At 43.2% G+C, this 17,554-nt stretch overlaps 1 protein-coding gene across 7 annotated transcripts in view; it reads left to right on the forward strand.

The window, feature by feature from the left end:
• MCF2 (MCF.2 cell line derived transforming sequence) overlaps positions 1–17,554 on the forward strand; it is a 107,672-nt gene that overhangs the window by 51,501 nt on the left and 38,617 nt on the right. For 5 of the 7 annotated variants that reach the window (XM_032841387.1, XM_032841383.1, XM_032841384.1 and 2 more), the window contains 9 exons: positions 3,951–4,070; positions 4,883–4,999; positions 6,504–6,653; positions 8,628–8,761; positions 9,061–9,175; positions 11,759–11,878; positions 14,192–14,383; positions 15,374–15,565; positions 16,814–16,982. In XM_032841387.1, the coding sequence (XP_032697278.1) occupies positions 3,951–4,070; positions 4,883–4,999; positions 6,504–6,653; positions 8,628–8,761; positions 9,061–9,175; positions 11,759–11,878; positions 14,192–14,383; positions 15,374–15,565; positions 16,814–16,982 (1,309 nt within the window). The remainder of the gene's footprint in view (positions 1–3,950; positions 4,071–4,882; positions 5,000–6,503; positions 6,654–8,627; positions 8,762–9,060; positions 9,176–11,758; positions 11,879–14,191; positions 14,384–15,373; positions 15,566–16,813; positions 16,983–17,554) is intronic. The other 2 variants (XM_032841385.1, XM_032841389.1) reach the window with 1 other exon arrangement.

The raw sequence follows: 17,554 nt of genomic DNA on the forward strand, positions 1-17,554 counted from the left end.
CTAGAGAGCGCATAAGCAGGGGGAGCAGCAGGCAGAGGGAGAAACAGATTCCCTGCTGAACAGAGAGCCCAGTGCAGGGCTCGATCCCAGGACCCTGGGATCATGGCCTGAGCTGAAGGCAGAGACTTTAACTCAGTGAGCCACCCAGGTGCCTGAAAGATTTTAGTTTTAAGTAATCTCTGTAACCATCATGGGGCTTGAACTCACAGCCTGAAGATCAAGAGTCCCATGCTCTACCTACTGAGCCAGCCAGGTGCCCTTGAAATTGGAATTTTTTTCGATTTAAAAAATTTTTTAAAGGTTTTATTTGAGATCGAGAGAGAGACAGAGACAGAGACAGAGAGAGAAACAGAGAGAGAGCACAAGTTGGAGGGGCAGAGGGAGAAGGAGAGAGAATCCCAAGTAGACTGCAGAGCCCGACTTTGTGCTGGATCCCAGGACTCTGAGATCATGACCTGAGCTGAAATTAGGAGTCAGATGCTTATCCTACTGAGTCACTTGGGTGCCCCCCCTCTTTTTTAGGAGAGGGAAAAAAATCCCTAGTTTTTAAAAAAAAAAAGATTTATATATTTATTTCAGAGAGAGAGCAGGGGGTGGGCAGAGAGAGAGGGAGAAGGAGAAAAGCAGACTCCCCGCTGAGCGTGGATCCGAACGTGGGACTCAGTCCAAAGACCCTGAGATCATACCCTGAGCTGAAATCAAGAGTCAGAGGCTTAACCTACTGAGCCACCCAGGTGTTCCCCCAAAATCTCCAGTTTTAAACGTGTCTTTCCCGAAAGTCTAGGTCTTATACCTCAGTGAAAGTTACTCTATTTGTTACTAGACTTTTTTTTTTCTTTATAAACATATATTTTTTCCCCAGGGGTACAGGTCTGTGAATCGCCAGGTTTACACACTTCACAGCACTCACCATAGCACATACCCTCCCCAATGTCCATAACCCCAACCCCCCTCTCCCAACCCCCCTCCCCCCAGCAACCCTCAGTTTGTTTTGTGAGATTAAGAGTCACTTATGGTTTATCTCCCTCCCAATCCCATCTTGCTTCATTGACTCTTCTCCTACCCCCTTAACCCCCCACGTTGCATCTCCTCTCCCTCATATCAGGGAGATTATATGATAGTTGTCTTTCTCCTATTGACTTATTTCGCTAAGCATACCCTCTAGTTCCATCCATGTCGTCGCAAATGGCAAGATTTCATTTCTTTTGATGGCTGCATAGTATTCCATTGTGTATATATACCACCTCTTCTTTATCCATTCGTCTGTTGATGGACATCTAGGTTCTTTCCATAGTTTGGCTATTGTAGACATTGCTGCTATAAACATTCGGGTGCACGTGCCCCTTCGGATCACTACGTTTGTATCTTTAGGGTAAATACCCAGTAGTGCAATTGCTGGGTCATAGGGTAGTTCTATTTTCAACATTTTGAGGAACCTCCATGCTGTTTTCCAGAGTGGTTGCACCAGCTTGCATTCCCACCAACAGTGTAGGAGGGTTCCCCTTTCTCCGCATCCTCGCCAGCATCTGTCATTTCCTGACTTGTTAATTTTAGCCATTCTGACTGGTGTGAGGTGGTATCTCATTGTGGTTTTGATTTGTATTTCCCTGATGCCGAGTGATATGGAGCACTTTTTCATGTGTCTGTTGGCCATCTGGATGTCTTCTTTGCAGAAATGTCTGTTCATGTCTTCTGCCCATTTCTTGATTGGATTATTTGTTCTTTGGGTGTTGAGTTTGCTAAGTTCTTTATAGATTCTGGACACTAGCCCTTTATCTGATATGTCGTTTGCAAATACCTTCTCCCATTCTGTCAGTTTAGACTTTTGTTTTTAAAGCAGGTTTAGTGTCATAGCAAATCGAGCACAGGAAGCACAGAGTTCCCATGTAACCCCCGTCTCCACTTTGTATCTTATTAATTTTTGTTTTATAGTTTTGTTCCATTATTAATATTCCAGCCTGCCTGAAAGATGGCTCATTTTAAGCATTTTTGTCATGTTTGTCTCTGTTCTGCTTTAATCCACTGTTTGGGGGCCGATGACTCAACATTTCCAGTCCAGACTTCTTTCTTTCTGGACTTGTCCACATGTCTGTCTGGTGGCCATCATCTGGATGTCCTGCTGACCCTTCCAGCCCAATGTGTGCAGGAATGGGGAATCAGTCTCTTGTCCCCCTTCTTAAAACCCACTTCTGGGGTGCCAGGCTGGCTCAGTTGGAAGAGCATGCGACTGTTGATCTCACGGTCATGAGTTTGAGCCCCATGTTGGGTGTAGAGATTACTAAAAAAAAAAAAAAAATTAAAAAAAGTTTAAAAAAAACCCCTTGCTTCTCCTGTGTTCCCCATGTCAGCAAGGGTCTTGTCATGCACCCCGTTACTCGAGCGATTGGTTATTGACTGGTGCAGTCTCTTATCAGACACATTCTGTCATCATGTCTTGCACATTGTACCTCCTAAATCCTCCACTAATTACTGCAGCTGTTCCTGCATTTCAGAAACTCATCAGCCCTGATCTGCATTACTGGGCTGGCCTCCTAGCTCATCAGGCTGTTTCTACTCTTGTCCAAGTCCCGTCCTTTCCTAAAGCCAGAGCGATCCTTCCAAAACGCAGATCTGACTATATTGCTCTGTTGCCTAAAACCTCTTAGAGTCTCCCCTTGCCTCCAGGGAAGAACCCAAGGTCTCTCCTAATCTGGCTCCTGTCCATCTTTTAGAACCACCTCCCATTGCCACACTCCCTGGTGTCATTTTCCTCCACCCTTCTTGACTGGGACCTACTTCTCAGGATTATTATGAAGACGTACTATGATAAAGTTGACAAGTTACTTGACCTAGTAGGCATTTGATGAATATTGAATATGAATATTGGCCCATATGAATAGTGGGCCGTTCTATTTTATCTCTCACTAATTTTACATAGTGCCCTCCTGGTCTTGTAGTAATTATGTCTTGGCTGCCTACTGCATCTTAGTATTCTAGAAACATTAGTGCTCCAGAATGACATTCTGACCCAGTTAATTCCTTTTTATGCTTCAGAGAGACCGTTGTGACCTTCCTAGGTCTAGGATGCCCTGTACTAGCACTTCCTGTTACATAGTATTCTATATTTCCTTCATTTCACTTATTAACTTGGGTTATAGAGTGACAGTTACTGATGTACTGCACTGGTAGACTGTCATTTTCTTGCAAGGTGGGTGGGGACTACATCTTATTAATTTGGGCGCACTGAATGCTAATGGTGCGTGACAATCATGCACTTAACTTCAGGGAGTGGACATGGAGATGATACTCAGTGAGTGTTGCTTGGGTGAAACTAGAAATAAGATTCCACAGCACAGGTTTCTTCCATTTTTTTTAGTGTAGGTACACAGTATTGAAGCTCCCTTTGGTTTGTAGGATTATCCCAGGATCCTGCCTCCCAATTCTGTTTCCCAGAGAATAAATGCAATTCAAGTGCAAATGACTAACTTTAAAATGAAGTTCAAGGGGCACCTGGGTGGCTCAGTGGGTTAAGCCTCTGCTTTCAGCTCAGGTCATGATTCCAGGGTCGTGGGATTGAGCCCCACATCGTGCTTCCTGCCCAGCGGGGAGCCTGCTTCTTCCTCTCCGACTCTCCCTCCTTGTGTTCCCTCTCTCACTGTGTCTCTGTCAAATAAATAAATAAAATCTTAAAAAAAAAAAAGTAAAATGAAGTTCAAGAGTAGAATTCTTTGTAACTTGGGATTTACTGTAGCATGAGAAAATTCCAGGCTGTGGATGTTGCGAGGGTCTGATCTGATGACCTTACACTAGTTTTATTTCCATTTCCATGTTTTTAGATTGTATCAATATCCATTTTTAAAGTTTTGTCCTTTTAGTGGCCTTTATTACTTTCAAAGTCAGTTCCTTTCATTACATATTTTCTGCTACGTGCTCACTTGAGTGGATGTTTTGACAGTTTTTTCTTTCTGCAGGTTTCTTTTCCTGGGAACTTGCACTTGGTTTTGGTTCTGCGTCCTACCAGTTTTCTTCAACGAACTTTCACAGACATTGGATTTCGATTTAGCCAGGAAGACTTCATGCTCAAATTACCAGTAAGAGTATTTTATTTAAATGTTTTCTCTCTTTAATTATCATAAAGAATTTGTACCATGCTGTTGATGTTTTACCTGTGCTCACAAAGCATGTAAAAGAGAAAGATAGAATTTGTCTTCCTAAACTATAAATTTGAAATGCCTAAAAGTCTTATGCTTCTGTTGTTAAAATAAAGGAATAGTCTAATCAGTTTGTAATGAGCAATTCCTTTTGAAAAAGATCTATGTCACATACGTTATATATGTGTGTGTGTATATGTGTGTGTGTGTGTGTGTGTATAAAATCAGGACATTTTATTTTTAGAAAAAAAATTGTGTGTGTGTTTTATGTATTTGACTCCCATGAACTTACATCCTGAGCTAGTTCATAGTACCATGATCTTTTTTTTAAAGCGATTTCTATACGTTTTCAGGGTAAGGAATAGAGCCCTCATAAATTGTGATACTTTTGCAAAGACCAGTCCCTCCTCCTAAGTTCTAACTTACCACATTGAAGCCCTTTTACTTTGGTGTAGGCGTAACATTCTTTCAGAAGGTTGGCCATTAACAGTACAAAATTTTAGATCAAGGAGAATTAGGTATTTGGGTTTCTATGGAGATCAGTTTTGCTTTACAGAGAAATGTTTCATAAATGAAAACGGTTACTACTTAAAGAAGGTAGTGCGTACGTGTGTGGGGGGGGAGGTACAGGAGAGGACTGTTAGAACCATTTATATAACTTTGTGCTGATGAATGCTGAAGTTCGTTGTACAGTTGAATGGAGGGATGCCACGAAGGGCAGTTAACAGTATCTTTCTTGCTTATTTATATAGGTGGTTATGCTGAGCTCAGTTAGTGATTTGCTGACATACATTGATGACAAGCAATTAACCCCTGAGTTAGGCGGCACCTTGCAGTACTGCCACAGTGAATGGATCATCTTCAGAAATGTATGTTGTCTTCGCCCTTACCGTAGAGCCTATAGTTCATATTTGCCTTTAAATCTAGTTCGAGAATTTTTTTTCCTCTTTGGGAAAAACAGGTATCTGGGGTGCCTATTTTCAAAAAACATATAATTCAACTTCTCGGTTTTCTTTCAGAGGAAATATTTAGGAATGCTGCAGAGTCACTAAGGATGGCCATTGAAGGAGGGCCCTAGGGAGTAAGGCGATCACGCTCCACCCACCCCCTCCTGGTGGCCTTGTAGTAACTTGAAGAAACAAAGGGTTTGGGTTCAAATCTTAGCACTGCTGAGTTTTAGCTATATAACCTGGCACGAGTTATATACCCGCTGTGTCTCGGTTTTCCCAACTATAAAGTGGGAATAATAGTACTTTAGCTCCTTGGGCTACTGGGAAGATCAAATGAGAGAAGCAGCCTTCAAGAAATGTGAGTAGTGGTATTCATCTTGTTCGAGTGATGCTTCTGAGGCGGTTAGAATGATAGCAGAGATTGCTTCTGTCCGAGAAATTTACAATAGGCAAGGGCCCCGTGCCTCAAGATGTGAGTTTATAGCATAAGGATCTTTACGCCATATCCCCGAGATTAGGGAACCCTTCTGAAGGAAGTGATATTGAATTAAATCAGGATTCTGTGTTCATCTTTATTTGTCATTCAGCAGTTCTGTTCACTCCTACGAAAAGTTTATTGTCAAAATTAGTGTTGTCTAGCCTTTAATAAGCCATGAGACTTTAAATGAAAGAGCAGATTACATTGAGCTGCATGGGAAACATAACCTTTATATGGTTTCTACATGCTGCCCCCTTCCTTTTTTTCCTGAGTAATTGATTTTGGAAACAATCAACCATACGACCTTCTTTGACATTTTAGGGCAACAGGGCCTTTGGGATCACAGTTTCAAGTCTTCTGCCTGAATGAATTGTCGTGACCAGTTTGTTCCCCCATCACCTTTGTCCATTGCTGTGTTTGGAATGCTAATGCTTGCTCATAAGTTATAATAAAGAACGTCAAGTGGCTTTGGTGTTCTCATCTCTTCAGAAGTAGAGTTCTTAGAAAGCCATTTTAGCCTAAACCAAGGCAGAAAACAAATTTCTCAGTACATGGCATCTTTAAGAAATTGTTTTCAGTGATGCCTCGCTTGTTCAGGTGGAGGAATTTGAGGGTCATGATCTCAGGGTCATGAGTTTGAGCCCCACGTTGGGTGTAGAGATGACTAGAAAAAAGAAACTTAAAAAAAGAAATTTGTTTTCGGTGATGTTCAAGAAGTAAGTACAGATGTTTGGATAAAAGGTATTCGAGAAGACTCTTCACCTTGCATTAGTTTCGTAGAGGCTCAGATGCAAAATTGGATTTGATTGCCAAGGGCAACGTCACCTTTTCTTAGCAGAGGAGAGGTCATCATATATGTGCATTGTCAGAGCTAAATAAAAGTAAATACAGTTACTGGTCCATGGCCGTTTCCATGGAATTAAAAGGATCACTGGCTCTTTACAGGCTATAGAAAATTTTGCTCTCACAGTGAAAGAAATGGCTCAGATGTTACAGTCCTTTGGAACTGAACTGGCAGAGACAGAACTACCAGATGACATTCCTTCAATAGAAGAAATCCTTGCAGTTCGTGCCGAAAGGTATCACATGTTAAAGGTATGTCTGGTAGAGTCAACAAACAAACAAACATTCTCCATGGTCTTTCTTTTCCTAGTGAGAAAAGGACAGTGCCCGTCCATTTCATGATGATTAGTGGGTAGGGAGGCAGCAGGGAGAATGTCCTGGGTGTGTTGAATGCAACGGTCCCCTTTACAAATGGTGTCTTCTCCTGAGAAGTGCTTTATTTGTTCATAGGATGGTTTTTAAGTGCCCCAGAAATAGAAACCTAGAATCATCTTCGTTATCGTGTATTCTTTGTCTCATCAAAAGGCCCTCTCATCTGGCAAGTTGGAGAATCAAAAGGCAGACAGGTGTTCTAGTTCAATATCCACTACAGGAGCAACGTGAAATGGAAAAGGAGAACCAGAGGAGGAGGCAGGAGACCTGTGACCAAGGCAAACATCGCCAAATTGGTTACAAGCTTTCTTTTCCATAGAGTACTAGTTTGTTTGTTTTTTAAGCAGGCTCCATGCCCAGCGTGGGGCTTGAACTGATGACCCTGAGACCAAGAGTTGTATGATTTGACAACAGAAGCCCCCAGGGTCCTAGTTCTTGATGTTTCATGCTGTAGACCTTAGATGGCAAGCTTATTTTGCCCTCCTGTGCAGCTGTCTGGAGTGTTGGCTTTTGAAGGATTCCGAGTCACCATTCAGACAATCACCAAGTGCTCTGAGATTCACCTTCCCCAGAAAGTTGAAGAATGATCTGAAGAAGAAAAAAAGGAAAAGATTGATCTAAAGAAGCACCTGTGCAATAATTCACATCCTTCATATACAGTAGGCTTGCTGGGGGGGCCCTCCCAGCTAGACACTCTGTGTCGAGGTGACATTTTTATTTAATTTTTTATTTTTTTTGAGGTGACATTTTTAAATTAAGAGGAGAGAAACTGAAATTTTGAATCGTAATCTAAACGTAAAACTGTTCAAGGAAAGGCAGCTCTGTCCCTCCTGAGTTGCGTGATCGGAGAATTGGCTTCTCCTCTCTCCGAGGTGGAGTTAACTTACGAGCACAATGAGGCTGGTGCTGATGATGCTTGCGCACGTTGTAGGGTCGCTGTGAGGATGAAATGGAGTATGCGATGAGTTTGGCATGCACAGAGTTCGGCACGTAGCCGGTGCTTCATAAATGCTCGCGTGTCCTGTCTGTGTTCTCACTCATGGCGGGTAGTGTCACAAAACCTGTTCCCAGACAAATACACGTACGCCTGGATTTTTTGCTCAACGTTTCAGAGAACCCTTGGATCTCCTGAAGGAGGTCACAGATCACTCTTAGATGCCTGAAGAATCTACCCACCAAGGTTAAGACCTTCTGAATAGAAAGAACCATATGTGGGGCGCCTGGGTGCCTCAGTGGGTTAAGGCCTCTGCCTTTGGCTCGGGTCATGATCCCAGGGTCCTGGGATCGAGCCCCGCGTCAGGCTCTCTGCTCAGCGGGGAGCCTGCTTCCCCTTTTCTCTCTGTCTGCCTACTTGTGATCTTTCTCTGTCAAATAAATAAAATCTTTAAAAAAAAAAAAAAGCATATGCTTCATGATGAATTAACCCAAACGTGCAGTAATGTCCTACTTAGGGCGGTCAGCGCTTGGTCATGATTATGGATTGTAGGAAAGGCCCTGGACTCCTTTTGAATGTGCCGCGCTACTCCTGCTTTGTTGGAGCACATTAAAAATAGTCGTAGAACAGAATAAATTAGAAATTTCTACCAGTAAGAGAAGGAAACGACAAATGGAGCACGAAGTACTTCCGCCCATAAAGATCTTATAAAAACAGTGATTGCAGCATCTGTCTCAGCAGCCAGAGGCTTCTTGGAGATCCTCATGGGTTTTGAATTCTGTGGCACTGATGTCCTCAGTAGAGGCTGTTCTAGAACGGCCGTTTGTCTTCTGCGTGCTGTAGGTGTATGCTTCCTTCTCTTTAGGTCATTCCGATTAGGCTACTAGCAGGCTTCCTCATCCCACTCTGCCTTTTTACAGAACGATATTACAGCAGTAACCAAAGAGGGGAAAATCCTCCTCACAAGTCTGGAAGTGCCCGGCGCCGAAGACCCTGTCGGTTCAAGGCTCGAACACCGTCACCACGTGAATGGGGACTGGCAGACTGTTAACAAGTGAGTACTCTCCTTTTGGTTTGGAGTTTCTTATTTTATCCTTCTGAAAGGGAATTATGCATTTCGCTGCCATCTGTTAGGCATGAAAATATTCCTGGACCTCTGGGAATCAGAACACCTTCCCTGGTTGTCTCCCAGAGAATAGTTTGCTTGTAAAAGAGGTTCTGTGGACATCGATGGTCTCTTCGTGGACCAAGTGTCACGGCCTCTGACTTTGCCTCTAATTCTTAATGTCCAGACCGGGCTTATGTACATACCTACAAGACGGGAAGGGATTCTAATGACTTCCCTTTGTTAAGGTTGCTGACTCAAGTACATGATATGGAGATAGCTTTTGATGGATTTTGGGAGAAACACCAACTAAAAATGCAGCAGTATTTGCAACTATGGAAGTTTGAGCAGGATTTTCAAGAGGTCAGTAAAAACATTCCTTTCCACATTTTTTTTCCATTATGTCAGAGATTCTCACTCCTTGATCATCAGAAATATAATCTCACAAGATGCCCATTTATACCCAGAGAGAGATGAAGAGGGGGCAGTTGTGAGTGAACCCTGCCAAGATGTCTTTCTTTTAAAAAAATTATTTAAATTTAGTTTAATTAACATATAACATATTATTAGTTTCAGGGTAGAATTTAGTGATTTGTCACTTGCCTGTAATGCCCAGGGCTCATTCCAACATGTGCCCTCCTTGATGCCCATCCCCCAATTACCCCTATCCCCCGCCCGCCTCTCCAAGTTGTCTTTCTTGCTTACTAATGTCCTATAAGAAAGCACGTGAGTGCTAACATGTAAGTTGCTGTTCACCCTGATGTTTATTATTGTAATTTATTTTACATATAAAATGCTTTCAGCCTGAAATTTCCTTTCAGCTTTCCAAGGAAATAATACCCACTTCCTTCTTGATTTTTTTTAATACCATATACCTATATTGACCATATTTAACATGATATAACAAAATTTTTCAGATCCAATAATTTATTTCTATGAAAAGCCTAATGCATGAAGTGAAACCGTGTCTAATTATACATTATGGTAAAGGTTACAAAAAAGTACCTTCTTGTCAGATGCTTCTGGAAAATGCATCACATGTGGTCAGGCTCCTCATAGTCTCTCTCATAGTACTTTACCAGGAGGTCCGAGGAAATCTCCCTACTTTTCTCTCTCGAATGGGGTCAGCCTGTTTCCCACCCATGACTTTCACACTTGCTCAGTATTTCATCTGTTCTGAACATGGGATCAGGTGCCTCCAGCCCTTTCCCTCCTGTGATGCCAGCAGATTTTGGAATGCGGTGCTCTCTGTGAAACCTTCCTTAAGGAAAGAATAGGCCAGGTTGCTCTTGGGCCTTCCGGATATTTGTGTCTTTCTCCCCAACCGAACACATGCAAAAATAACTCCTTCCCAAGCACACCCATTGTGCCTCTACTTCCTTGTTAATTTGCCACCCAGAGAAAATTCTTGCCCTGTAGTTCTATTGTTTCTTTAAATCCTTGTTGCCTCTAATCAGTGTTTCGTCATTGGTCTTGGATTTGAATTTCACGGACATGATCTGTATCTCATGGTCACCTGCAAATAGGTTCTATAGGTAGGAGCTTAACTTCAAAAAAATCTTGTTTGCAAATTCCAGCCATCCAGAAGAGTTTACATATTCTCAAACTTGAAATATTCTTGAATATACAGGATAGGAATATTCTCTTGCATAACTACAGTCCAATTATCAAATTCTGGACATTTAAAGGATGCAGTATTTTACATGACCTACTGTTGGTATTCCAGTTTTAGTGATTGATTCAGTGATGTCATTTCTATCATCTCTTCCCCCTCCAGTACAGGATTCAGCCTTAGAGGGTCAGGTATTGTATAAATTGTCATGTCTGGTCCCCTTTAATCCAGAAGATTTCCATTGCCTTTCTTTGTCTTTTATGACACTGCCATTTTTGAAGAGTACAGTTCTTTTTCACATAAAATGTTCTTCATTTCCCATTTGTCTGACATTTTCTCACGATTAGATTAATCTTTGTGTGACCAGCACGTGTACTATGTAAGCGACATGTTCTTCCATTCAGTGGTAATGGGGTCCTCCTGCCCCTCCTTGTTGATGTGCGCTCTAATCACCCGGTCGGGGTGCTGTAGAAGTTCTCCACGGTACCATTACTCTCCTTCCGCTTGTAACTAGTAGGAAATGGGTGGGGAGAAAATGTAAGGTCATGCAAACTTCTTGCTGCTCGTCAAAAGTTCTGGGTGGGTTTAGCATTGATTAATGATTCTTGCTTCAACCTGTCCTTACTATGATGGTTGCAAAATGCTGATTTTCCCACTTCACTCTGCCCTCCATATTTTCCAGTTCCCACAGACATGCCGCTGGGAGCCAGAGTTCTCCCTTCTCCCCGTTTCTTTGTTTATCTGATTTGGGGGTTCGTGACTTCCCAGTTTTGTGATAGTTTGTCATTCTTTGTTGTTCTTCACGATTTTGGTGTTTCAGACTGACTACTGTGTCCTTGTGACATGGCCAGACTTCTTTTATTGTTATCACTTCCTTACTTTCTGGGATAAAGAGATACTCCAAGTTCATCTCATATGTACTCTGCCTTAGTCCTGGAATCATCCATCTGGCTGAGGAGCCCTGGGTTCCTTTTCTAGGTTCCAGTTGTGTTCATTACTACTGGAGGGTCTTTGTTCCCAGGACCACTGACCACAGAGCTTGGGAATATAATATGCAAGTAAATACACGTGCATATACTTTGGTACACATCCGCATATACCTGCCTGTGTACATAGTGATATCTTCTATCTCATGAGCACACCCTGAGATCCAGGAGGTTAGATTTTAATAGAGTATAGCAGTTTCTGCGAATAAAATAACAAAGTATTCTCCACACATGCCATTTTTCCATGTTGCTCTCCTTTTTACTAGCATTTCCTACAAAACTAGATTAAGGGAAAATGCTTAATACCTTGTATGCTTTTAAGACTTGTATTTTTTTCCCCATTTATAGCTTGTGAGTGAAGTTGAACTTATGTTGAACCAGCAAGCAGAGTTGGCAGATGTAACAGGGAACATAGGTCAAGTAAAACAAAAAATAAAGAAGTTGGAAAACTTAGATGAAAATTCTCAGGTAAGATCCCATCTGAGATGTTCACTATTCTAATAGTTACATTTTGATGGTTTTCCGTAATATCAGCCCTTATGGGCCACCTTTCATCACAGTAGTCTGTATAATTGGTTTATAATACTGTTCTATATTCTTTTCTGATCACGGTTAGCCAGATGTGACACTGCAGACGTGTCCTGTGCTTGTCATAGGTGGCCTCTGAGATGATATGAACGGTTTCAGACCTGTCATTAGGAACAAAGGTGTAAATCATTTTGAAGAAGCTAGAAAAAAATGCCCATCAACAATGCTACTTGAGGGGCGCCTGGGTGGCTCAGTGTGTTAAGCGTCTGCCTTCGGCTCAGGTCATGATATCAGGGTTCTGGGATCGAGTGCTGTGTCAGGCTCTTTGCTCGGTGGGGAGCCTGCTTCTCCCTCTCTCTCTGCTTCTCCCCTTGCTTTCTCTCTTTCAAATAAATAATAAAATCTTTAAAAAAGAATGCTATTTGGTACTGGAAATGATAGAAATAGACATGAGCATAATTCCTTAACTATCCATCCTGTGGCTGTGCAGTTGAAGCAGATAGCCATTCAGACAGATGAGTCTGCTTAGTCTTACTTGCCTTGTGACCTTGGGTACCTTGATTAAATTTTCTCAGCCTTGCTGTTTGCATCTATACATTGGGGATAAAGTGATTTACTTTCCAGACTGATTGTGAGGATTCTCTTAGATGTTGTAGGTAAAACACTTAGCACAGTACCTGGGATAGATGATCATATAATAAATAATCAAAAGAGCCAACAATTTTCATTTTGCTGGTCTTAAAGCTTGGACTCAAGGCTTTCATAGTTGACAAACTAGCTTTGCTCTTCTGTCATAGGTGTTTTTAAAGGTGCATTCCCAGCAAACAAGTAGATTTGTGGGTATACTGTAAGCGTCTAAAAATGGAATTTGTGAGGCAGCAGCTGCAGTGACCAGTTCTAGAATTATGCTTATAGGTTGCTGTGACTGTGTGGTAATTGATAAATGCCTGTGGCGTGGTAGAAAGAGAAGGCAAGGGGCAGCTGGGTGGCTCAGTGGGTAAAGCCTCTGCCTTCAGCTCTGGTCATGATCCCAGGGTCCTGGGATCGAGCCCCGCATTGGGCTCTCTGCTCAGCAGGGAGCCTGCTTCCTCCTCTCTTTCTCTGCCTGCCTCTCTGCCTACTTGTGATCTCTGTCTGTCAAATAAATAAATAAAATCTAAAAAAAAAAAGAGAGAAGGCAAATTGGCTTGGAAATAAGGGAGGTTTGGAGTGTTATTTTTGTTTTAATTTTTTTTTAGTTTTGTGGTAAAAGAAAACCTCACATAAAATGAAATTTACTATCACAACCATTTAAATAAATTTTTTTTTTTGAGTACGAGAAAGAGGGAGGGAGAAAGAGAGTGAGCATGAGTGGGGTAGAGAGGGGCAGAGGGAACGAAAGAATCTCAGGCAGGCTCCACGCTCAGCACAGAGCCCGATGTGGGGCTCAGTCTCAGGACCCTGAGATCAGGACCTGAGCCAAAATCAGGAGTCCAGCGCTTAACCTACTGAGCCACCCTGGTGCCTTCTGTCTTCCACATTTTCCGGTATACAGCTTAGTGGTGTTAATCAGAGTTGCATTGTTGTGCAACAGATTGCCAGAAGTTTTTCATTTTGCAAATCTGAAACTATACCATTAAAAAAAAAAACACACACACCCCCAAACTCCCTGCTTTAACCGTGGGCTCCCCTCCAGCTAGGTGGGCTGGGCACTTCCTCGTTATGGCTTTAGTTTTTCTTGTTTTCCCTTCACAGTTATTTCCTCACCACCTCCTGTTTCAGTCACCAGGTCAGGAGCAAGTTGGGGGCCGGGGGGGGGTGCCGGTCGTTGACAGAGTGGGGGCCGCTAAGATCCCTGCAGACTTGGAGACCCTGCGGTGTTCACTTCAGGTGCGAACAGTAATGAGGCAGATGATGACTAAGGAGATTCCCAAGGCCCAGATTACTAAATCCATTAGCTTGCTCTTGGCCCTGGGTACATCACTGAGTATATGCGGTTCTGTTCTAAATCCGCCCGTATCAGGCGAGGCAAAGCTCATGCACCCTCGAGCAGGCTCTGGGGCCAGAACCACGTGGGTTCCTGATGCCGTCACTGCTGTAGCTAATGACGCAACCGTAAGCTTTTTTAGAGCCTGCAGAAGTGTGACATGCAATTGTATTTCTGGCACCCTCTCTGCCCTGCTAAACCAGTTTGCTTCTCAATTACTTTCTTGTGCCTCCTCTCTTTGAACAGCTGTCGTACCGTTGTTGTTTTTACTTCTTTCTCAAAATTAGGATCTGTTAGCGAAGGCCCGCTTTGTGATACTACACGGACACAGACTTGCTGCAAATCACCATTATGCCCTTGATTTGATCTGCCAGAGGTGCAACGAGCTCCGGTACCTCTCTGATATTTTGGTTAAAGAGATCAAAGCCAAAAGGATACAGCTCAGCAAGATCTTCAAAATGCATAAGCTCCTACAGCAGGTAGTGTCACGAGGCCTGAGAACATTCTGAGCAAGGAGATAATTGTTTTTTTTTCTTAATGGTTATGGGGTAAAGGTCTGTCTGAGAGAGCTTTGGAATTAAACTTGTGAGACGTTGAAGGATTGGCTTTGATGATGTTCATTTCATGCACGTACCTTTGCCGTGTTCGTGGCAAGTGGAGTATGGTAGGGGTTTTGGCTTCTGTCCCGAGTATTGAGATCGCGGTCGTGATGGCTTCCTTTCTATTTTGGGTACATCTGTGAATCCTCTCCTCCGGTGGTAGTTTGCAGTCAGCACACTCTGCAGAGCCCTAGAGGCGTTTTGCTAAAGCCAGAAACTCCTTCCACGCTCCGTAGGGACCGCAGTCAGAAATTAAACAGTGACGGGAAGCTAGAGGTCTGATCCCTTTCAGAGTTAGGCAGTGAAGAGAAGAGCTGGCCTCGGAAGTGGAGTGTAGAACGAGGCTATCATCTGCAGATATCGTATCTGAACACGAACACTTGAATCTGTACATCTCCTTCTTTGGCAAGGAGGCTTGTGTCCTTGTCCTTGGCAGTCACTACCCATTTATGTTACACTTTATGTTTGCCGACGCATTCCACGTTTCACTTACTGACCTGGGGACGGGATCGTGCGGCTGAAGCGTCAGTGTTGTGAGGTCGGTCAGACCCTTTACTGCAGAATGAGTTCCTCGTTATGAAATAAATACGGTGCTTCCCAGCCTCGGCTGTGCGTCTTCAGATCACCTGTGGGGCGTTGCAGAAATCCCAGCGCTTGGCGTAGGGCCCAGAGCTGCTGAATCGGAATTTCTGGGGGCAGAACCCAGATATCTTTATTTTTAACAGCTCTGAAAACAACTCTGATTCACAGAAGCCAGGGCTGGTAAACACTCCTAAAGGACAAACGTATTTCTATGTATTCATTCATGTTTTGTGTGTGTGTGTGTGTGTGTGTGTGTGTGTGTGTGTCTGTGTGTGATTTGCTCATCAGGCTCGCCAGTGCTGTGATGAAGGAGAATGCCTTCTAGCTAACCAGGAAATTGATAAGTTTCAGTCTAAAGAAGATGCTCAGAAAGCCCTCCAAGACATCGAGAATTTTCTTGAGATGGCTTTGCCCTTTATAAATTATGACCCCGATACCCTACAGTATGAATTTGATGTAATTTTATCTCCTGAACTCAAGGTAAGAGGCTGGTTTATTTATTTTTTTCTTTTCAAATGAACAGATTTTTTTTAAAGCTGTAATTCCAGTAGCATTGGCAAGAGTTTCACTCCCTCACAGCTGACTTTATGTCAAATCACAGTTACGCGCTTCTCTTAAGGATGAGGTGTGATATTAGTACCACGTGAAGCCTGGGAGGATCCAAAGCCTTGAAGCTCTCCACGGGCTTAGTCAGCGGAGCCTGTGACTCTTGATCTCGGCGTCATCAGTTTGAGCCCCATGTTGGGTGCAGAGATTACTTAAAAGTAACTGACTACATAGACTTGGAAAAAAAAAGCTTCTCAAGGCTTTATGCTTGCTATAAAATGAAGAATGAGCTGTGATGCCATTCTCCTCCAACTCTTTTCCCCTATTAGGAGTTCTCACATACCTTGTTTGCACATCCTTAGAGAAGGAGCTAAGGCTGTCCTAGGGCAACACTGGGCCCTTGTCAAGAGCATTTTACTCCAAATAGCTTGTTTTCCTGCTGCACTTACTAGCAACAGGTACTGTGTGGACACAGATCTGGCTTTCCTGCTGAGTTTGAGCATGAAGGGGTAAAGAAATGATCCAGGGCTTCTTAGGGGTGGGGTGCAACCAGATGTTGCCATGAACAAGGTAGAGACCTCCGGGTTCCTGCAGGGCCACACTGCTGGAGCTGTCCTGAGGCCCCTTCACGACAGTGGCGCTAAGAGATTTTTGTCATGCTGTCACCAAAAGGTGTGGTTGACTCTTAAGTTTGGAACAGTATCTAAAACCATGCTTAGCTGCAGATCTTAGGGGACGTCCCAGAAAAGCAGAAATGTGGCCACAACAATAACCAAGTGACTTTTCTGGAAGCAACCGAGCTAATCCCTAACTGCCTCAGATCATCTAGGAGGGTCTAGGAGGAGCTTTTTAGAACGCACCAAGAACTGTAGGACGTCTGGGGCAGGCTAACACATCACACAGTGCTCTGACACTGCTTAGCGGGTGCCTTTCTTGTGCTCCACACGCCACCTCTTCCAGCCCTCGCTCCTTCCAGCGCTGTAGACAGGGACCTATGTCATGATCGCTCGATCAGTTTCTTTGAGTGGTTTTGGTTGAGATCTTCATCTGTTTTCTGTTGCCTTCCAAGTTTTTTTTTAGTTCTGTTTTGATTCTCTGACCATCTGGGTCCGAGCAATGTCATAAGATCTGTAATGACCCCAATTCAGAAAATATTTCACAAAAGTCTCACGCAACCTGCAGGTTCAAATGCAGACCGTCCAACTCAAGCTCGAACACATCCGAAGTGCATTTGAGAACCAACAAGCCGGTTTCAGGAACCTGACAGACAAGAACGTGAAGCCAGTTGAGTTTGTGGTACCCGCTTCTGACAATCTGATGAGATCTAGAGCGTCGTTCTCACCTAAACATGGTAAAGTATCTTACGTTCACTCTTCTCTTCCTGCTGTGGTCTGTCACTCTTGATGTAGATACTGAATGCATTCTTCAGTCCCGATAAGTTGAAATTATATGTAAGCGTCTTTGGTCACGTTTGCACTCTGTTGCACGAGGCAGGAATCGTGGTCGAGATTATCGTACAACAGTCAAACATGGTAGTAATGAAGTGAAAGCATATGAATCTGGTACATGTGGATTGCCTTTTCTAAGTAAGTGCTGGTAAACAGAGTAATTTTGCTAGTCATTAAACTGTTAGAGTCGATTTTCTTGTTTTAATCTTTGTAGACTAGTTTTAACCATGTGGTACCCATTTCCTTTCTACATTCTGTAAGATAGAATAGCTTTCCTGACTGTGGTGGGGAGCTAGTCTGGAAGTAAGATGATTCTGTTGCCCAAAGTTTCCCTTGAGCTGCCTTTGGAGCCGGGGCCTCTTAGGGGAGAGTAATTTGGCCTTTGGGGCCCTTAGTTAGTTGAACGGGTGAACATGGGACTAAATTTGGTCTGTCTGATCTGAAGGCTCAGAGACCTCATTAATGTATGGGAAGG

The sequence above is a fragment of the Lontra canadensis genome, unplaced genomic scaffold, assembly GCF_010015895.1.
Source record: "Lontra canadensis isolate GAN:19392208 unplaced genomic scaffold, GSC_riverotter_1.0 scaffold123, whole genome shotgun sequence".
NCBI lineage: Eukaryota > Metazoa > Chordata > Mammalia > Carnivora > Mustelidae > Lontra > Lontra canadensis.